This window comes from Stegodyphus dumicola, chromosome 10 (assembly GCF_044657685.1).
Source record: "Stegodyphus dumicola isolate Sdum_Otavi_A_Nest chromosome 10, ASM4465768v1".
Lineage (NCBI taxonomy): Eukaryota > Metazoa > Arthropoda > Arachnida > Araneae > Eresidae > Stegodyphus > Stegodyphus dumicola.
The window spans coordinates 100,453,744-100,477,675 of NC_140777.1; the positions used below are offsets into that span (position 1 = coordinate 100,453,744).

Genomic DNA, 23,932 nt, shown 5'->3' on the forward strand with positions numbered 1-23,932 from the left:
TACTACAATGTGTGGTGAAATGGAACCAGTATATGGTATAATGAGCAACTAATCAACTGCAATACATGCATCGCATCGACAATGAAATGATTAATGCACACTTAGGAAGCTGCCCGACATATGCAGCAACAACTCTAATTCAGCGTACTCAACATACTGCAACAACGACTCTAATTTTGATGATAAGATCTTCAGTAGAGTCAATCTGAGAGTTTTAAATGAGATTCTTAGTGCCATTCTGATGCATGTATAGTTTCTGGTCGTTCATTTGAATAATTCATTTAAATATCAAACACCGTTTCTTATAAATATTCATGATTAAAACAACTTTTCATTTTCCATGCTTTTTGTACTTATTTTTTTCGTGTGATGACATTCTACCATAGATTATACCGCGGTAATCATTACATTTGCTATATTCTGTTATCCCTTAAAGTTATGTGATCGTCAATTTTATAACCCTGTGTTCGTTAAAATACAGGCTGTGGTATAGGGAAAACACTATTTTTTGAGTCCTGAATAACTTGTTGATACGATTCCGAAATGTTTGTTAGTTAGATATATCAGTTGGAAGTCTTGTGGACAATTAAAAGGTAATAAAATAGTGTGAGGCATTTTATCAACCCACAAAAGTCATTACACTGTTTTTTAGATCCATAATCTATAAAATTTGAGTCTAAAGTGTACCATGATGGGATTCATATACATTTTTAATGATGTAGCAAAAGCACTGATTACTTGGAAGAAAGAAATCTCAAACGAAATATAGAGAAATGTTTTTAAAGTAATCGAAATAAGAAAATAAACAGAAAACAAATTCTTGAAAAAGAAGTAAAAGATTATTCCTGAAAACTTCTGAATTTAAGGAAGTCAAAAGTTGATCCTGGAAACAATTGTGATTTGATCAATCATATTTCTGAGAACATTTTTTTTTTCCCTTTTTCTTTTTCTTGAGCTTTAACCTCCTTGTGCTAGTTGTTCAAATAAGGGCGCTAAATGTCATCATTGAGACGCAAAAATTTTTCAATTTTGAAATAAAAGATATCTGACATTTTTTATGAGCTCAAAAAGGAAAGGGTAGGTAAGCTGATTAAAGGACTGTCCTTTCCTAAAAAGGACGGTAGCTACCTAAATTTGGATAAAAAAATTACAAACGAACATTCAAGATTTCACGTCTCACATACATCAAGTACATATTAATAATTGTTTTTCAACAAAGTGTTTGCAATAAAAATAAAAATGTACAGAAAGCTATAAATTTTTAAAAGTGTGTTTTGATTAATCACCTATGCCTTTTCTTGCTTCATAGTCCTTGAAATTTTATATTTCATTGGTTGATCCGCATGCAGCGCCTACGTTCGTAACCCCATGTTTACCGTCTAGGACTTACTTAAATTTAAAGAACAAAATTAAGTGCATAAAATGCTATTTTGAATTGTAATTTTTTTTAAAGTTCTATTGGGGTGGGATGTACCCCCACCGCGTCCTGACAAACAATAGGGGTACCGCAAAAAATTGTCATAGAAACACATTGAACATTTTGAAAATACAGGCAAACATTCTGATAGTTTAAAGTACACTTTTGCGATATTAAATTGTTTTCTATTAATAAAATTTATAAACATTTATTCCGTATTATATTTAATATATTTATAAACATATATTACCTCATTTCTATCATTAGCATTAGCGTCCGATCGTCTTGCTATCGAATCTCTGGGGATGGAGCGAATGGAATTATCACCTCAGCATCTTCTGTCTTGTCAAAAGAGAGGACAAAGAGCTTGTCATGGGGGCCATCTGGACAAAGCGTGGTACTTTCTTAGGAAAAAAGGGTAATAATTTCATTGCTTATATTTCTTTCAAACAGAGCTATTCAGTAGACTATTCTTTATTATATTTTCGAACGTGAAATTAAATTTAATAGTTTCCTTCCCCTTTTTTCCCAGTTTGCTCATCTTAATAACAAAATCCTGAAAATGAATTGAAACATGTTTTAAGTTATTTGATTGATGCATGTATAATAAATTTGCATTTTATGAAGTTTGTTGAGTAAAATTGTCTGTAAGATGTTTCGGAACATAGATAATTAATTCTATAATACATGTTGAAAACTCAAGAAATTAAAGATCCGAAGTCATATACAGTAAAAAGGTCTGAAATCTGGGTCATCCAATATCCGAATTTCAGGGCCAGTAGCCAAAAACGAAATAAAATAATAAAAAAATCTATCCTAATAAAATCCTGGAATGGAGAATATAATACTCAATAGGTGTGCCATAAATGCGATTCCTCTCCCAACTGAGATCCCGGCATGCCATTGTCAAACAGCTGCTGATTAGGGCGTCACACCTAGCCAATTACAATACATTGATTGAAGTTGTAGTGATGTTGGTGAGGATCATACTTTCGACCTTTGAGTGGTTGTGGGCAGAGCCCCAAGGGGGCCCCAAATCGAATACAAAGTGTATTATTATAAAAATTTAAACACCTCTATAAAGTTCGGTTGATTACTACTGAAGTAGTGAAGCAGAGAGGGGAGGGCCCAAAAACGTTTTTGCCCCGCGCCCCAGTTAGGCTAAGTCAGGCCCTGGTTGTGGGGATTACAAGGCCGGCTTTAAGCTTTTTGCCCAGTGCAGTCTCTGCAATTTTGCTGCCTGGTAGCTATATAAATTCTAAAATGTTACCGCTCCTAAGTCCTGCTGAAGTTGACATGTCATTTTACTAGATTTAAAGTGATGATCCTGTAACATCGTAGCTTGATTGGATTTCCTTAAGAGCTAGAATACTGAAGAAGTGTGTAGCGACTCGCTGAGTTCTTGCAAGTAACAACAACAAGATTTGGGCATTCCCTGCTCTGTGAACTCTCTCACACTACAGGTCCACTCCCCCTTTGGGCACTTCGTGGGGAACCTCCACTATTACCCTTCCAGGGGAACAGCGCACCACTTGGATAAAACACCAGGCGGCACAGGTCGCGTAATGCCAAACCGCACATTGAGTTGATCAATGTTAGGCGAATTTCGCTTACTGCGCATGCCCAGAATATAATTTGGTGCAATTGCAACTTTGGCGCAATTCTTAAAGAAGATAAATACGGTATATGGTTGATATTGTGTTATCTGGGTGTTAAACAGTTCGGGGTTTTAAAACTTGTTAGGTTGTAAGTTGCTTCATTACATAGAATGTAACTATCGATTGTATACTACGCAAATTTTAGTTTAAAAAGGATAACAAAACAGGAAAGATTACAAAATATATTAGCCGAATGCTTATTGATTATAATTCTGAGGAATAAAAGTAATTGAGTATTTATCATACGTTCCATTTCTATATACTTTAACAAATTAAGGAATAAATTCAGCTTAAATTACAGAATTAAAGTCGAATAACTGATATTAAATGTAATGTTTATGAATAAAATAAGCCAAAATGAAATGAAACAAGAGCACACGCAATAAGCACACACAAATTTCCGGAGTATTTAAATTGTAAACAGTAAATCAAATATGACAAACAGGCTTGTGTAGGGTTGCTTATGCTTAGTCGCCAGAATTTGATCCCACGCCAACGGTACACGATTGAGCATGCGCAGTAAGCGAAATTCTTTAACATTGATCAACTCAATGTGCGGTTTGCCATTACGCGCACAGGTCGTCAATTGCTCCTGCCCGTCGCAGAAGACCGTTACCTAGCAAACCGGGGGAAAAGCCCCCGGCTACGGATCCAACCGCTCAGGACATGCCAGACCCCGAGGCCGGCCGACGAGAGTGACCTTTCCCGCGGCCTTCAGAACCACCAAGTTCATAAATTTTATACCCCCGTGGCAAAGACTGCCTAGGTACAGATCCTAGCCAGTAGCTTCGCAGAATTCTCTACGTTGACCCCCGGGAGGGAATTCTTGCAAGTAAGATGTCCAAAGAAGTGTTAAATTACCTTTATTTCATCTCAAAGTAAATGAATAGATGGCACCTTCTCGGGCTTACAATAAATCTGCACTTGGGCTTTAACTCAAAATAAAAAATATGTAAGTAATCTAATGCTAACTAATATAAACCAGCCAAAGCTACACAGAATTTTGGTCTCTATTTAAGATCACTGGCGTTTACTAACAGGCATGTAACAGTACGACCGAATAACACTTAAGATTAGACTAGCAAGCAACAAGGTGGCCGAAATGCAGAACACACTCACCTACACTCTTCTAGTGAAGTTTTGAATTGAATTGAAGTAACAATGAGTATATAGTCCTGGGAACTTTGACTCAGAAGTTATTTACCCTGCGGGGTACGTCTTAGTGTGAATTAAATCCACTTTAGTAATTTAAAGTGGAAAGTTTCTGGTGGAAACATCGTCGCTTGGGTGTCGCCATCTATTGGAGTGTCAGGAAGTAACAAGAAATAAAATTCAGAACTTAGTTTTCCTCTTCTGCGAAATCAAGAGCAATCTTCATTGCTAAGAAAGCGATAGAAAGTTTTTCTGTACTGGATTTTGCGGATTTGATATTAACTGCAACGTCGTTCATATCTTGAATGAATTGGAACACTTTAGGATTTGAAAAAACTTGGGATATTGGATTATCATTTTCTACTGGGATCTTCTGTTGTTTAAAGACGGCGCTGAATGGGATGTTCCTTTGAATTTCTTTAATTTCAGTTTCAGATTTAGATGCGAGTGCTGGGAAATCTTTAAGATTGGGAATTTCTTGGGTTTTCTCTGCAGGTTTAGGAGTTTGAAAACGCTTTTTATAAATCGGGCAACCACGGTATGACGATACGTGTTCTCCACGGCAAAAATAGCAGATGGGTTTTTCTTCACGTTTTAAAGAGCATGTATTAGATCGGTGATTCTGGGAACATTTACAGCATATTTCTTTTTTATAGCAATTCGCTTGTGGATGTTCATAGCTCTGACATTTGAAGCAGCATTGTATCGGTCTTTTAGTTTTAGGTGCATATTTCTCAATAGTGATGTTGAAGTTAAAAATATTATTTAAGTTGAAAATCGCTTCTTCTAATTTATTCCTTTCAAGTTCAATGAAGTAGATGGGTAATTTTATGATATCGCTTTCCATTCTCTTTGTGAACTGTTTTACTTTTAGTACTGGAAATTTTCTATATTTTAGGTCTTCAAATATTGCAGTTTCGGAAATACTTCTGGGCATATTTTTTAAAATGACTTTAAATGTAGTTTTGGAGTAAAGTTGGTAAGTATGAAATTCTATGCATGATTTCTTTAGAAATTCGATGGCGCTGTTGTAATCCTCTTGGGTGGAAGTATTTAAGTAAACTTTTTTGGCTTTCATTTGGGTTTCGTATTCATTTTTTGAATTTTAGTACTTACGATTTTCTGTAAATCTATCCAATCTAATTCTACTTGCGTGATAACTAAGGTGGGATTTTTATTTCAGTTTTACCGTTAGTTTTATCTTCAGTAGTTTCATTATTTTCTTCATCTTTTAAAGGTTCGAATCTGTTATTTTGTTCTATTTCTTCTTCTTCGCTGGGTTTTAGATTAGGTTTGCATGTTTTTGAGGGAATTGACCAATTTTGTTCTGAATTATTATTTGCTTCTGGGACTATTAAATTGTTATAAACTTCTTTGATGGAGACCACTAATTCTTCGTGTTCTTTTACATTTTCTGCGTAAGCTTTCTCGTCCATTGATCCTGTGTCCATTAAATTCGATTGTTCAATCATACGTTCTTGGGATTTATTTAAGATTTCTGTTAGGGCTCCATTCCTGAGTATTTGAAATCCCGGATCTTTTTCTAATTCAGTTCCGAGTCCTTGAAATAAGTTAGGGAAAATATGTTTATATTTTTCCATGGTGTCGCGAAATTCTTTGGTTTTTGGAGTCGCAGTAGTGGGGACGCTACTTTTCTTTATTCTTTTAAACTGCTGCAATTTAGTTTCTAAGCTGGAGGTTTTTAGGAGAAAATCTAAGTTTTAATTTTCCGCTATTCTTAGATGAGGTGGAATAATCTGAGTCGTGATCCATATCGCTGTCGCTATCATGCCTATTCCAAAATCGATCTGGTGGTTTTTTAGCCGCCATGAGGAGGGAAAGCAAAAATACTTACAGAGCAAATCAGGATGCGTGCGTCGCACAGCGACGCTAACCTCTGAATGTGTGCCCAAACGAACGAACTAACTGTCCGATGGTAAATATCGAAAAAATTTCTAGTGAAGTGAGCCACCCTTCAGCTTAAATACTGGTTTCTGCCTCATTTACATAAAACGTAATCCTGAAACATCATTCTGGCAACGGAAAATGAGAAAGTAAAGGAAAGGCTTGTTCAAAAATAAAAATAACTATTAGAAAATTAAACCCTACAGTTTAAAATCCGGAAACTTCCGAAAATCGGAATCGCCGAAGTCCCGACGATTCCAGATCTTGGACTTCGTAATTTATTACTTTTGGTTTTATCATGGCCTTGTTCTGAGTTTATACATCTCCAAAATTTTATTTTATAGCAGTATTGTACACTGCGCAAAGGAAAAAAAAGGGGGGACAGTTCTATATCTCCTGTTCTACTGGGTCGATTGACGAAATTCAAACTGCGTTTTTCATGTCTCGAAAGCGCGACTTAGTATATATATATTACATTTATATATAGCATTGTTATAATATAGGTATTTTGACACAAAATCGGACTTTTTCTGAAATGGCATGCCAGTGTTTTTCCATATTTCGCTTCCACGACTCAAATTATGCCGAACTGCCAAGTTTTGAAAAAAATCACACGAGTAGATTCTAAAAAATTAGCTCTAAAAATTTTAGCTCTTCATTGTTCATTGAATTTTATATATACTTATTAATCTCTCTCTCTCTCTCTCTCTCTTTTTTTTTTTTTTTTTTTTTTTTAAGTAAGCTTACGTGATTCTTTTTTCTAGAATTCGAAATATAGGCTTAATCCAAACATAATTCGGGCATTTTTTAATCCAAACATAATTCGGTCATTTTTATAATTTATTTTTAAAATTTGTATTTTTAAATAATTTTTATAAATTTTTCGAAAAAACCTTTTAATTATAATCTATAAAATGTTTACCATCATCTTAAAGTAATATACATCTAAGCATCCGCCGTCTCTCTCCATACTGCATTGTCTCCTTACTGATAGTACACGTTACTGCAGACTTCGACGCACCATACGAGCAGATACTGGGCGAACTGCAAACATGCCCATTCCTGACTTATGGTTCGTGATGTGGTTGTATAGTTTTGTGAGGCTGACCTCACAATATGCCTCGGGCGTTAATCATGAGAGGGCATTGAGATCCTGCATGCTGTTGCGTATGACCCTCAGCAACCCATTGATTCCATATTCGCATGACAGTTAACGATAATTCACATTCTTCATAGGCTACGATCCTGCCTCTGTCAAATTCCGACACTTACTGGTAAGTATTTCTTCTTATTATTCAAGGCATAACACGATATTCTAAGCAAACCCCGACCTTATAAAGCGCTTTCCGAATGAGAAATCCACTACACAGCTTTTCTTTTATGCAGAGCTTCAGATGTCATTTCTCCTTCCTGCCTCGTCTAAATGCACTGAAATACTAATCATTTGCATATACCAACATCTCTCTTTCATGTGATTTTGACATTCGTCAGATCACTTCTTCCTGGTGTTGCAGTTTTAATGGCCAGCAGTTTATTTTTATATGGCGCTCTTATCACATTGAGATGAGTCTTTTGAAGGACTTTTCCAACTTAAGAACACTTTCTGCCTCTTTTATGTGCTGTTATATTAGATTGGGTTTCGAAAATCTAACTGAATGCCCTTACTCACTGTTATATTGTGTTTAAAGATATATTCAGAAACATTAATTCTAAGCTTGAATTCAGAATATTTATCTAGTGACAAAACGTAGTCCTGTATATTACTTCTGAGATAGCATTTAACGCTTTGAAATTAAATTTCCAGAATAACTACCGGCGCATGTTTCCCGTATACCGGAAATGAATATACGAAGTGCCCTTTTTCTAATGGGAATAATGGAAAAGTTAATGGCGGAAAAGTTCGATGCCCTGGAGGAGGTGAAGATGAGCTGTATTATTCTACACCTCCTTATAGAGTTGGACCAAAAGTAAGCAAGAGTAATATTTTTTTATTACAAGCATTTTTTAAACATATTTATTTGTTGGTATTAAATGGTGTAACATTTCTTTCTTTTCTAGGAAGAGGAAATAATGAGAGAACTCTATTTTAATGGACCTGTTCAAGGTAAGTAGTTTTTATGTATCATCTATATAAGCGTATTGATTATAGTGTTTTAAATATTTCTACGTAATCATAAGTATAATCATTAAGGTTTTAAAGATGTGGAACCCGACTGTGGATCAAAGCAGGGACCTCTGCTTGCGAACACGTGCTTTAACCAAGGCGTTATTTGACGAAATGATCCAATGGTGCTGTTCTGTTACGCACACCAATTACCCTGTCTGCCCACTCTGTAAATGCAAAGCTAAGTTTGTTTTACTTGCTGTTTTAACGTTAAGTGTAAAAGTTCAAATTTTTTCCCACTCCCGCCCCTCGACTGAGGAAAAAGAATACGAAGAGCTTATTCCAGCTTCAACTGCTAACACGTTGCTATAGCGCCATGGGTGCCACCGGTGACCGGCGACGCGACCAAGAGTAATATACATAATTAGAATAAATATCGATACTTATAAATTTTTAAAAAGTACCATTGTTTCTATAATGGTTTGAAGAATAATAAATCGTAAAAATTTAAATTATAAATCGCAATAATGGTCTACAGAGCTGACCCCCACCACGAAAAATGCATTAAATAAGTCTGTGTCGATTACATAAGTCTGTGGTTACTATGGAAAAATAAGAAATATTAAGAATATTTATACAATTTATTTTTCTAATTTGAATTTCAATTTATTTAATAATTTGTAAATATATCTAAAACTGAGCAAGAGACTTGAAATGAATTATTAATACAAAATATTATAAGAGAAAATTTTGCTTTAAAATATTAAAAATCTTTCGATAATTTTTAACCATTCAATAGTCCAAAACTGAATTCTTCGATATATTATTCTATCGAACGATTCGATTTTTTATTCTATCGATCTTCGATATATTATTCTAATTATTCTACAAATTCAGTTCTGATTTCAGTTAATTTGTATTCAAAATTCAATAATAAAACTAAGCATTTAATAACCTTTAAGTAGTGGACCAGATGTGTGTAAATTTTGAAATTCTGAACTTAAGTTGGTTACGTTGATTGAATCATTATTCATGGTTACAATATGATTAAACAATTCATGAGTTCGTCTTGCTATTTGCTCAGGGGCGTAGCTAGAAGGGGGCATCTGTTCCCGGGCGCAGAATCCAAGGGGCGCCAAACTGATGTTACGACATTTTAGAATTAAATGTTTTCCATCCTTGGCAAGCAGTAGGGGGCGCGAAATCTTCAGTAGTCCCTGGGCGCTGAAAACCCTAGCTACGACTCTGTATTTGCTGTAATGGAGCGGAAGATTTTCTAATCAATTTTTTTATAGAAGATATATAGCTTTCAAATTTAAATGCACTGTAATTGTCTAACGGCCCAAACATTTTTACATCTTCGCAAATATGCAGTAGGCCGTGAACATTATGAGAAATATACTGTTTTTCATAATAAGCCCAAAATTTACTACGAAGAGTTTTAATAGAGACTGTGCGTATTCATCAGTTGCCATCTGATTCTGTATTTTGCATAAGAGTCTAATCGAAATATGAAGTAGTAAAAAATGATCATATAAATTTTTGTTAAATTTAAAAAAAAAAAAAAAAAAAAAGTGGGCTAGTGTACAGTAAAAATTGACGGTATTCTGTAGCTTTCCAGTGTTTCAATTCTTTTAGTATTGGTGCCTTGGTTTTCTTGCAAATTCAGTTGATACATAAGGCTTTAAAAACTGGTCATTTAAAACAAAAATTAGTTCAACATTTTTATATGGTAATCGTGCTTGTAAGGTGCCTCCGCCTATCCTAATAGTAATCATTTTTTGTACTACTTCTAAGCACACAAGGAGCATAAAGTCTAACGGAATATTTATTAGTCCCATATTTGGAATATTCCTTTAAATGGGATAATCGTTTTGGTAATCGTCCGTCATCAGTCAGTTCTTCTTGAGACATAAAAGTTCATATTCCGAATCACAGTTTGAAAAGAATATTTGCTAGCGCGAAAATTCGACACAGGCTTTTTTCATAATTAAATGCTACTTTATCTTCTAACGAATCCGATAATATACATTGATTTATTCTGCTATAAATCCGTCTTTTAGATATCTGAGATAATTTTTTTTAGTTCTGATCATTTTTGTAGAATAAAGGAAAAATTTTGAAACCTACCTTTCATTTTCTCTCAATGTAACGCTTGCAAGTCAGTTCGTAACTGAAACAGAATTTGGAACGACGGCTATTAACGTTTAGCAGAATAGCTGAATTCTGGTAATCAGAAAGTAAGCACGTGTACTTTCCACTTTGTGGGGTTCTTCAAGGATATCACTATTACGGAGCAATTAAAACCGTTGGGGGCATTATGCGTATTTTGTTGTGAAGGGATGTTTAAGCAAAGAAAATTTGAGAAGCAGTTTTACGCTCAATGATAATGATTGAAACAAAGATTTCACATTTTCAACTTCAATTGTTATTTATAGTATAAAATAAAGTAATAAAACTGCTGAGTTTAAAGAACGCGTTTAATTTAAAAATTAAATAATTTTAATTTAAAGTTTGAACATCTATTTAATCCGTTATCTAATTTTGAGTTTTCATAACAACATTTAACTTTGTGTTATATACCTTGAACAAACGTGTTTACTGCATTTTCTGGATGTTACAAATAAATTAATAAAGCAGTAATTATTGTTAAATTATAAGGAGTCATGTAGCATTGCCGGCATAACGTATAAGACTGCATCCTCAGGATATAGAGCGCTGGATATATTTTTTCGCGCTTCGTTTAGCAAAGATCGAATATTTGTATGGTTAAAGAGGTAGCAAAGTGAGGTTTGAAGAGAGTAAGAACTTAATGTTAGTTCTTGCCATTCTTAAACCTCATTTTCCTATTACAGAGAGGTAAAAAATAAGTTACTTTTTACCTCAGTCGCTTTGAAAGACTAATTCTCATTAAAGAACTTACCAGAAAATGAACGAAGAAACTGCAATGAATTTTTTAGCCCAATAAAATTATTCTTCTGTTTATAAATTCAAATTAAAGCAAGTTAAACCTCGTACAGACTAGTTTTTAACTGCGTCCGTAAACTAAAATTTCGTTTGTTTAAAAAAAAAAAAAAATTATTGTTACTTATTACTGCACAGCACTAAACATCATTTATTACTAATATAATATTGTAAGAGATCAAAAAGTATTTTTTTCTTTTGCAGTTTCAAAGTATAGTTATTTCTATGCTAAGAACTATCGGTGTATTTAATAGAATGCTTTTATAACTTGATATTTCTGATTAGTGCCTCAGAGACGAGTAAGTGATTAGTGACTGATTGCCGTACAGAAGGGCTCAAGTTCGAATGCCAGATAAGGCATGGATGTTCATCATGCCCATCTGTTCATAGGATAAATGTCTTCGTGAAAGGTTTTCTGAGCTAACCTGTAACGTAAATAATATTTGTGTTCAAAGATATCAGAAAAATATCTAAAATAATGTTTACAAAATATATTATGTAGCAATTAGAATTTAACCGTAAACGCAATTTCAATATGAAACTCAAAACGGCTGAAAACACGTGTCTATAATTTGTAAGAAAGTACTCTGATCACTAGGCACTGTGAAACAACAACAAAAATTTGAAAGTATTATTACTTAATACTTACAGCCAACATATACAACAAAAAAATAAGTGTGTAAGCATAACAATTAAATTTTCATATGCAGAATAGGTAATGCATAGAGTAAGATTTCGATTCTTATAACATGACTTACGTGTGGTACAAGGTTACTTTACTTTAATATTTTCAGATATGAGCTTCTATAAAAAGTAAGTACTGAAGATATCTGAGAAACAACATCCTCAGCAGATCTGCATATATCCATGGTCATTACGACTTGAACAGGATATCCTTAAGATCTTGGTTTACGAAGTCCTCAGGATATCTGAAAATCAACATCCTGAGGAGATCTTCATATATCCCGGGACATTGAGACTTGAATAGGATATCCTCAGGGTGTTGACTTAAGAAGTCCTCAGGAAATCTGAGAATCAACATCCTCAGGATATCCTAACTGCTTCCCGGGACATTGCGACTTAAATGGGATATCCTGAGGATGTCTTGTGTTATGGGGGGATCATTATAATTTCTCAGGCGATGCTTTGGAAGGGAGAGGAAGGGGACTTGCAGGCGCCAATAGCTAGCAGAACCTGGATTTCATTTACGTTTTTGTTTGCATTGTGCATTATAATTGAGACCTTGCCAACCAATTTGAGTGTTTGCCATCTGGATGAGTATTATCACCCCTCTTAACTTGTAAAAATAATTTAGAACCACTCTGTATTATTAGCAAAACTTAAGGGTATCGAAATAAGTATGCAAACTTTCACGCTAATAAACCAGTTATAACTACACTGGTGTGCAAAAATTAAGGACGAAGTCTAAAAATTAGCATATCAGCTGAACGAAGAGGCAGAGCGGACAGAAAGACCAATCAGGAGATTAAGTAAGGTGATGTACGGTAGCACATGCGCAGATATGCAGGTAGACGTAATGGGGGAGTGTCTGGGTAGTATAAAGCATGTTGTCGGTGTAAGATCAGTATTTCTGGCAAAGAGATTGCACGCCGTATAGCAGTTAAAATCACACCGAGTTGCTGCCTCAGCGAGAAATGGCGAATAATCAATCTGTTAGACGACATCTGGATGCTTTTACCCGAGGTCGAATCATTGGGAAGTTGGAGGAAGGCCGCAGTGTGACAAGTGTGGCTTCAGAGTTTGGAATTACTCACAGCATCGTTTCACGACTTTGGAGACAATTTCAAACTACAGGAACAGCTATCCGGGTATTTAGTAGTGGTCGTCCACGAGGAACCACACCCGCAGATGACCGGTATATTGCCTTACAGGCCAGAAGAAACAGGCGGCAGACAGCGGGAGAAATCGCTAGTCACACGACACAGGCGACTGGACGACCGATATTGCGTTTTACCGTGGCCAGAAGACTGCACGGTGGTGGTCTGTTTGCACGACGCCCTGTACGGTGTGTACCTCTAACGCCTGCCCATCGGAGAAGGCGTTCTCTGTGGTGCCGGGAACACCGGAATTGGAGCGACAATGAATGGGGACGAGTACTCTTTACAGATGAGAGCAGATTCAGTGTGAGTAGCGATTCTCATCGCATACTCATCTGGAGAGAGCGGGGAAGCCGCAATCATCCATCGAACATCATTGAAAGGGACAGGTATGGAGGTGGCGGTGTTCTCGTTTGTGGAGGCATCATGCTTGGTAGTCGTACAGACCTTCACATCTTCGGCGCAGGTTCATTCAACGGGACCCGTTATTGTAACGAGATTCTTCTTCCATATGTGCGTCTTTTTAGAGGCGCTATGGGTCCGCAGTTCCTTTTCATGGACGACAATGCACCATATCATCGCACAGTAGCTGCCGAACAGCTCTTAGAGAGTGAGGATATTGAACGTATGGATTGGCCGGCACGATCTCCGGATCTCAATCCCATCGAGCATGTATGGGATTTTCTAGGCATGCGCTTGGCAGTTCGTACCTTACCACCAGTAACGATTCCGGAGCTTCGATTGGCGCTGCAAGAAGAATGGGCAGCAATGCCTCAACAACTCATTGACACCCTCATTCTCAGCATGGTCAGACGCTGTGAAACCTGCCTAGCAGTCAGGGGAGATCATATCCCCTATTAAAGACCGGATGTTTCTTGCTGGACACCCATCACAGGGATGTTTCGGCCTTCAGTCGCACTGCGCTCCATGCTACTTTTTCAATAAAGCTTCTTTTTATCCCTCTGATTTCTCTTTTAGTAAGTGTTGCTTACATTACTCATGTCCTTACGTATTGGGGATCTTACGGTATTAAATGTGTTGATTTGGAAAGCTTTTGTACAAAGTTATATTGAAAAAACCGTCTCGTCCTTAATTTTTGCACACCAGTGTATATTGAGCCTTAAAATGTTGGTATTTTCTCATTTAAAAAGTAACTTAAGGTATTTTTCATTCCTTACGTGTTGATACATAATATAAACATTTTGTTAAAATCTATATTTGTGCAGTTCAGTCTTCTTATATAATAATATAAAAGAAATTAGTAGTCTAAAACACGTGCCAATGGCCATTCGAAAAATAATAAGAAAGGCGTTAAAATTCAATAAACACCACAACCGTAGGCGAAAAAATAAAAAGTGACTTTTAAGTCATGCAGTTCCGAATTTAGTGATGGAGAAACTAAATTAAAAAGTTCTTCTAAGCGCAGAAAGTCCAAAATTAATGTGGGGGATCGAAACCACGATCTCGATGTACGAAGAAAGCCGGCTCTGCTCCTTACCACTGGGCTATAATCACTCGTGGAGGATATGTCGGAAAAGTTATGTACTTCGGCACCTGATTAACGCCCATTTTCGGCGAAGTCAATGAATCTCTGCGCTGCTTTAAATCGGCTCGTAATTTCTCGACTGGAGATTTTGCTTTCTGAATATTTTTATCTAGTACTCATGACATGGTGTCATTAATAGTTTTTGGAACTTTTCTTGGGGGTTAAAATAATTTTCACCCCGAATAGAAAATATTTGAATATATAAAGTAATGGGGAAGACAAAGCTTACCAAAATAAGAGAATCCCTTAATTTTTTATTTTAAAATTTATATTACTCGTGTCCCACAACACAACATTTCCTCTATAGAAATCTATTAGTTCAAAAATTTGAGTTTCGCTCCAACGAAATGCAGCCATGTTTATTTTTCCAAATGAGGAGAAAAGCACGTGATCACTCAAAGCAATCTTATTGGCTTAAGACTCCGATTTTATCGTACGCTAGTGAGCAGTGAACACCAGTTCTGAAATCGCGGCAGAGAACATGACCGATTTTTGGCGCATGCGCAGATCCTTAAAATTGTTGCTCTACGACAGGGATGTCAAACTCAGGTACACTTGGGCCAAACAAACAAGGTTTAACTTTAGGCGAGCCGGGGGAAAAAAAAAAAAAAAAGAAATGAATATTCATGGAAACGTAGATTTATTTCGAATAATATAATAATAAACATATATATATATAACAAGAAAAATTTAATGTTTACGTCCTGATACTTGACTTCTCTTCTCTGCTATTATCCTTCCTATTTCGGGAGAAATTTTGTTTGCAGTGATAACTTTCAACGCTGACCCAAGGTGAGCATCATTAATACGGTTTCTAATAGGAGACTTATTACCTTTCATGACTGAAAATAACTGCTCGCACCGATAAGTGCTACCACACATGGAAATAATTTCATATGCGAATTTTCGAACCTAACTGGTAAATATTTGTAAAATTCAGGCACGCCCACTTCAATGAATTTTGCTTTCAAATTTGAATCTCGATCACCTCCATTTGCATATATATGGCTGGGTACTGAGTCAATACTTATTGAGAAAATCGAAGAAAACAAAAAAAAAAAAAAAAAAAAAAAAATTGTCTTCGAGGGAACTAAAATCATTAAACCTCGTTTCAAATTCAGTTGTTAAATTTGCAATTCTTTTCTGCGTATTTTTGATACGAACAAGTATCATCTAAACTTGAATTGTTCATGCTGCACGTCGGGAAGTGCGTCCAATCTTCATTTTTAAGTTGTTTTTCCCAAAGAACTAGTTGACATTTGAATGCTTTAATTATGTCAAACATGTTCGTAATGATATCATCTTTTCCTTGTAACGATAAATTTAAATCGGTTAAGTGTTTGGTTATATCAACCAAGAAAGATAAATCTTGTATCCATATTGTATCGTAAAACAAACTTACGTCTTGATTTTTTGTTTTTAAAAACTGACATATTTCTTCTTTCAAATCCCAGAATTGTTTGAGAATCTTGGAGCAAGATAACCAACGTACCTCGGTATAGTAGGACAAACCCGAAAATTCACTAACTAACTCATTTAAGAAAGCTGTGAATTGACGCTGATTTAAACCTCGAGATCTTACAAAATTTATAACTTTTTTTATATATGACAAAACGTTCTCCATATTTATTACTTTCGTGCATAGAACTTCTTGATGTATAATACAATGCATATGATGAATGTTTGAACCGTGAATTTCACTAAGTTTTTTTCTTAGTAATGTTACGAAGCCCTTGTTTTTCCCGGTCGTTGATGGAGCGCCACCTGTAGCTACAGAATTTAATTTTGCCAAAGGTAGATTGTATTTCTGCAGAAGTCCAAAAACACAAGTAAATATATCTTCTCCTGTGGTAGTACCAGGCATCGGTATTAGTTCCAGTAATTCCTCAAAAATGTTAAAATTCTTGTCACAAGAACGAAGAAACACTGCTAATTGAGCTTTGCCACTAATGTCCGTGCTCTCATCACAGGCAATGGAGAAACTTTCGAAACTAGATGATTTTGCTTTGATCTGATCACTTAAATTCGCGACTAAATCAGTAACTCTTTCCGCAACTGTATTTCGAGACAATGAAATTGATTGAAGAGCCTTTACATTTCCAGGACAAACAATTTCTCCAGCTTTCATTAGGCATTCCTTGATGAAATCACCGTCAGTAAAAGGCTTCGAATGTTTAGCTATCAACTCGGACAAGACGTAGCTTGCATGTACCGCCGCTTCACTTTCTTGCACTACTTTACTAAACATGGACTGTTGCTTTTTCACTCCTAACTTGAGCTCTTTCAACTTTTCTTCTCTCATTAATCCTTGGTAATTGTTATATTTCGATTTGTGTTGTTCGTAATGACGTTTAATATTATATAACTTTGGTACATTAATAGCATTATTACATATAGAGCAGATTATTTTATCTTTTATTTCACAGCAAAAATATTCTAATTCCCATTTTACTTGGAATATTCTATGTTCGTCAGCGATTTTTCGTTTAATTTTGCTACCACTTGGTTTTGATATAGACATACTAAATACAAAGGGCTGGAATAAACACGGTTAACGTTAAAAAGTTAACAAAAATTTATTCTTTCCACAAGAGATAAATCAAAATGCTGAAATATTTCTTCAAAAATATTCTAACAATATCACAAAATGTCAAACGTTTAGCAAAAATCCATTCAAAACAGAGAAACTAATTCTATCTCACAGCGAAATCGCTACAAATCAATCACAGCATTAAGTAAACAAACAGTTCGCTAGAACTGCAGCTACTACTGAGATGAGTTGTTTGTTCTCGGCTTTTATAAGCTTTATAATTAATTTCTCGAATATACTGGAAACATCTATAAATATCTGGATTTTTGTGGATGGCAACAGCAATTACGAGATATTTATTTATTAGGTATTAAATGCACGCGCTGTTCTATTTTTAACCTTCGAACGCAGCTGTCTTTTCAAAAATCGTCTGCGTTGCTAAGGCAACATGAAGCAAATCTAATTACAATTCTAAATTAAAAAAACTAAATAAATAAATAATAATGAAATCCGTAACAATATGAATTAAGTAATAATTAATAATAAAGCAAAGTGCATGCACATGCATTCACCAATATATCGTACAAAACTATGATTGGAAAACTGAGACCATGAGTTCGGCTATCGGGGGATGCGTACAAGTTCTGAGTGGACGTGTCCCCCAAAAGCCGAAGGTAGCTGAACGCAAGCTACTCACACGCATTTGTAATTTAAGTAGTGTGTGTGTCAGCTCGCTGTGAGTAATCTAACAACACTGAAGAAATTATCGTTAATTACTTACTACGCGGAGAAAGCAGTAAACATTTCATTTTTTTCTTCGTCGATATGTTATTTTATTATTATATATTATTATTTCCCGATATATTGGCCGGGCCGCAAAAATATTTGTTGTGGGCCGCGAGTTTGACATCCTTGCTCTACGAGAAAGTCGGCCGAGAAAATCGCTTCGTGTAGACGGGCCTTTAAGTCATTATTCCAAGTTATCGAATAAAGATTTTATAAAAGAAATTAGTAATTTAAGTCATTATTCCAAGTTATCGAAAGATAATCAAGAAGATGTAATTTTGTGCGGAACTGCCACAAAGCTGTATAAACTACTAATTATTCATCCAACAGTGAATGCTTCTTGTGCACTAATGTCCCCTGTTAAGCTATATAAACTACTAATTATTCATCCAACAGTGAATGCTTCTTGTGCTCTAGTGTCCCCACTTTTCTATTTGTGCGCAAATGCGACTTTGTTTGCTATTCCCCGTTGAATCATATAATCTAAGGGTTCTCAACCCGGTTTTTATTATCCCAATTACCCCTTTCACCATTAATAGAAGATAATTCCCCCTCCATTCCAAAATTAAAAAAACAAGACTCTAGATTTAGATGATTTTTTATTTAATGCATTTTATTTATTGCATTATAAATTAAGCAGAAAAAAAAAGAGGGGGGTAGGAAATGTCGAAAAATACCAAAACTTGAGTTTTTTATATTCATAAATTAAAGCTAAACACTTAATAACTAAATTAAAAGGCTAACTACCCCCCTCCCCCTTTGTTTGAGAACCTCTGGTATAAACAATTTACAAGAAATCTTGCTTGCAGAATGAGCAGTTTTTCAGGTTTTAAAAAGTGACTGAGCCTGATTAATGCAGGTTGAGGTTCTATATTAACAGCCAATTTCTAATTCTAGAAACAACAGCCAATTTCTAATTAATAATGTTTTTTTAATATCTTGCCTGTACTAGAGAAATATTTATTTTATCTAATAAAATGCAATAATATATTTTATAATCCTTAATTCTATATTGTTCATTATACATCCATTTGCATTGAACAGGTTAAATGGAAATTTATTTGTTTAGGCAATATGGCTCATAAATTATTATATTGAATTTATGCATCTATCTAACAGTTTTGAGGAAAGAAATCTGGGCTAAAATTTAAGTAATGCTATTTAATTCCTGAAATGAACTATTATGCATTAAAAAAGGTATTTTTATTGAAATTATCTGATTGATTTAGATGCCTCTAGTCACATTTACCTCAAATATTTTTGTAGCAACCTTCAGAGTGCAACCAGATTTCTTCTTATACAAAAGTGGTGTGTACCATCATGTTGAGTCCTTAACTGCTGGCCTTCCATCAGCATTCAGACAACAGGACTGGCACTCTGTTCGAATCATAGGGTTTGTAATATTTCCCTTCCTTTTTTTGAATAATTTTTTATATATTAAAATTAAAAGCCTCTTCTCTTTTTTTATAAAAATAACGAAAGCAAAATTACTGTTTTACACAGAAATATTTTCACCTTAATATTCCCATTGTCACTTTATTCATCAGTGACATTTTAAATTTCAAAAATAGGAAACTTATTTTTACAATAGTAAAGTACTTCATTAATATATAGCAATGAAACATTTTGGGTCAACAACTTCTGAAAGTGATCAGCATTCTTGAGACCAACAGGCAGATTTTCAGAACCACTTTCAACGAAGACCAAAATTGTTTAAAATCATGTGAGGTCATCCTAGGGAGGTGCCACTTGATTGCTGTCAAAGTGCTTTTCTTTTGTATTTAAAATGTTTATTTTCACATAACAAAACTTGGGAAAAAAAATCAGATTAGATATTGATTTTTAATAATATAAAAAAGTTTAATTTGGTCATCAAATATTTGAAACAAAATTAATAAAATGCTTTTCATTATATTTTTTATATATAATAATTTGTAGTACTTGGATATTCACTAATCTTCTCACTTTGTATCTTCTGATATATCACTAATAATTTGTTGACGGCCACTTTCAATAAAATATTTTTCAACATCAGCAGATCAATTAAACAATTCCCCACCCCCAGCAGAGTTTTCTTGAATCATGTCAAACAGATTTTTTACTCTCTTCAGCTTGTTTGCCTGCATTTCACAAAAACCACCTTCCAGTTTGTATGCTAACACCTTTCTCTGACCTTTACAACTGGCTGAATGGCTAAGACCCTTAAATACCAATAATTTGGCCCGGGTTTGAACTTGGGAAAATGTATTGGCTATATGGGTGCTTTTGTGTTTTTGCCCATGTATAAGATGAAAATGTGCCGGTTTCTCATAGAAAGCAGATAGCCATAACCAAATAATTTATCTAATGTACCTCTTCTGTCATGTGCTGTTTTATTATGTGAGAAACAGAATATTCAAGATATTTTTGGCAGATCTCATGCCCAAAAAATGATGAATCGCTTCATTTCTCATGAAATCTTATAAATCCATAATACAAAAATTTAGTAAAAATTAATATGAAATGAAGAAAAGCATCGCCAGAACTTCCCATGAGAATGTCACCCCCCCAAAAAAAAACAGTGCAGTTATATACTTACTCATACTGGTCTGTAGTTCATATTGAATTAAAAAAAAAGCAAAGCCATCTCTGCAGTCTCATAGCTAAAAAATTAAAAGAAATAAAAAATTGCATCTTTCTAGAAGAATCTAAAGCAGTTGCTAGGATTTTTGCAATGCTCGCAGAAAAGCAGGATAGTGAATGGTATTATTATAGCTATATCGGCAGGTGCTGGATAATACATAAGTATCTAATTTGTATTTTAATACACATTTATCAAATATATTACATCTTCAATTTATGTATATCCTTATAGCATAATCCCCCTGGCCGAGCAGTTGTTAGTTTTACCAGTTATTTGGAATGTTTCCCTGCATTAAATAAAAAGAGAAAAAAAATTTGTGCAAATAACATTCTGATATCGAGAGATGTGGAGAACAGGCCTATAAAAGTTATTAAATTGACTAGCCCTATATTCTTATTTTTCTGGCAGAGCATCTTCGCTTTCAAACACTTCATCTTACATTATACAAAAATTATGCAAATTCACAGATAATTTCACTAAAAGTATTTACATATGTACACAATTCTTAAAAATATTAACTTTGATGTTATATACAAGACTGTAATATGGTCCACTGAACACCAGTGTAGTAGGTTGTGTTAAGCAGTAATGATATTTGCGACACTCATAACCGCAAACTGAAATAAGGTCTTAAAACAACCATGTGTGAGAACGGAAGTATTAAATTGTATTTTACACTGAACAATGTGTTTCCTGGAAAAAAAAGACAAGTTGGCAAACATACCAATTGGGTACATTTTACTTATAGTTTCTCCCTAGTAAATAATAAGATCCAGAGAAACAGCACATTCTCCAGGGAGGCATAAAATTTTCTTCAAGCCTCAAGCTAGAATTTTTGTTTCTGCGAACACAAGAAAGCCACTAATCCAGAATTTGTCAGGAAGTAATAATGAACTGCATATTTTTTTTACTAGCTTTTCCTTCAATAATGTTATTAACACAGGAAAACAAACTATATTAATAAGATATGTAAAGCTAAACTGATTGAAAAATGGCATCTAAAATCCTTCATTCATTTTTGTGAAGGCCCACCAGCGGCCGAGCGGTAAAGTCGCTGAACACCGGTAGTTCGGTCCGAGGTTCGAATCCCGCGAACGGGCTGGCTGCATGGGCGTTTTCGTGGTTTTCCCCATGTGTAACGTGTATACGAGCCAGTTTCCCTTAGAAAGTCCTCCACGAAGGCATCCCTCCCCTTAGGCAGATAGCCCTCGAGGCTTTACCATAATCACACACACCTTTTTGTGAAGTTAAATTTTGCATGCAATTAGAGTTAGCTTCTCCAAATATAATATTTTATTTTGTACTATTTGCATATTAATAACATTTTTGCTAAAGATCACATTTTTTATCAAATATAAATTTTATCGGACTTTTAATTTTGAAAGGAAATAACCAAGACAGTAATGAATTATTATGTCCATAAATCACTTATTATTAAACAATATTAAAAAAAGCCCTAGGAAGAATACCATATTTACTTGCATATTTCTCCACCTAGTTTGTCTTCAGCATAGGATTTAGAAACTTCTAATCTATGGTAACAATGTAAAATGTACATACAATGATGAAAGTATTTTGTGTAAGTAAAAAGAATATTAACGAAATTCCTAACTCCTTTGAAATACATAAAACACTAATATTGGTGTGTCTTTTTATTGTGGTATGAGTATCATTTAAAGCCATCTCTTCAGAAATAGTCCACACTGCATATATTCCCCCCTCCCTGTTCTCAAGTTGTAAAATTAGTGGAAAAGACAGAATATGGAAGTAAATATGGTATTTATTTTATATTGTTATATAATAAATAATTTATGAAATTTTTCTATTACGTTCAAAATTAGTTTTAATTAAATTTAAAACATAGCCAGCTTAACTTTATCTTCTCTAAATGCAACATACTGTCAAACCAGTTTTTTTAGATAACCAATGAATACTTTTATATTCTTAATTTAACTCTAACCATTTAATCTAAATGCACCTTTTTAGAAAATACACAGTTACATATGATTTATCATCTTCATACAGATGTATGAATGTAGTGCTTGGCTAAAAAATGTTATATTATATTTTTATTATAGATGGGGTGAGGACATTGTGGATGGCAAACGATTGAAATATTGGGTAAGTTTTTGTTTCAAGATTAAAAATAATATTACATGCGTAGTAAACATGCTAAGTTAAAAATAGGTGATAGAAAGCACAGAATTTTTTTTTGAAACAATACGTAAAGAAAAATTGGTTTTATATTTGTAATCATTCACAGATTTAATAACTCCACATGTCATAATTGCATACAAGAAGGAAGAGCAATAATTGTGATAAGTTTCTGGCAGCTGAAATCAGCATTATAAATGTATGGATGCAATACATTCTGTTTGTGTATTCACTAATAAAATAATGCTGCAAATTTAAATAAAAACTAAAAAACTGATATAAACAAGAATTTAAAAAAAGAAAATACATTCTGTGGAATGATTTCGTATATATGCTTGCACTCTATGAACATTTACTGTCAAATGAACAGAATTTATAAGGATTTAGTGTCACAAAAGTTTTCTCCTGTTAGTGAAATGATTTTTAATTTTTTTTTTGAAAGGGAAAAAGATTAAGAATTTTAAATAAACTACATAATAAATTAATTTTGACATTGTAAGGAAATATAAAAATTATGTAGATAATGGCAATAAATAAAATACTCTTGTATACACATACTTTGGAGGGATTTAAAAAAAAAGGTAATATTATTTATTGCTTCAGTCTTTACAGATAAAAACATGAAAAGAACTTTAAATGAAATTTATTTTCCTCCTTGGAAGAAAAAAAGTATAGAACAGAATATACAGTAAAGTATAGAACAGAATCATAGTTGAGAGATTGGTATTGGTCAAACATCATTACCTGCAATTTCTTAACATTAATTCATAATAAAAAATATTGTTAAAGTTTGTATTAAAAAACTTTATGAAAATTTACTCAGTGGTATTCTTTAATAGTTTATCAACTAGCCATTAATTAGAAAACACTTTTCACCTTCGCACATTTTTTTAATATTCACATTTACATGCTTAAGAAACAATTAAATGCAGCAAGACTTTTTTTTTTTTTTTGGTTGCATTATTTAATTGATAGGAAATACTAAAAGTTGCATATTTATTACTTTTATTTAGATATTTCCAGTCTGGATAAACTATCATAATAGCAATATTGATGCATCAATTATTACATGGAAGATTAAAGCAATCATTACATTTTATTCAAAATTAGCTTACTAAGTGTCATTAAAAAAAATATTAGCTGAAATTTTTCAGTGAAATGACGTAAGTTTCATGGTCTTAATTTAATCATGTGAACCATTAAATAATATTAAATATTTCATACTTGATACTTTTAAATATAAAATTTATGTAGT

At 34.0% G+C, this 23,932-nt stretch overlaps 1 protein-coding gene across 1 annotated transcript in view; it reads left to right on the top strand.

Annotated features, from left to right (window-relative positions):
• Nucleotides 1-23,932, top strand: part of LOC118195175 (tubulointerstitial nephritis antigen-like) — a 168,002-nt gene that overhangs the window by 141,723 nt on the left and 2,347 nt on the right. The window contains exons 6-10 of the mRNA XM_035366431.2: nt 1,685-1,835; nt 7,937-8,099; nt 8,191-8,236; nt 19,167-19,293; nt 22,602-22,644. Coding sequence (XP_035222322.1) covers nt 1,685-1,835; nt 7,937-8,099; nt 8,191-8,236; nt 19,167-19,293; nt 22,602-22,644 — 530 coding nt within the window. The remainder of the gene's footprint in view (nt 1-1,684; nt 1,836-7,936; nt 8,100-8,190; nt 8,237-19,166; nt 19,294-22,601; nt 22,645-23,932) is intronic.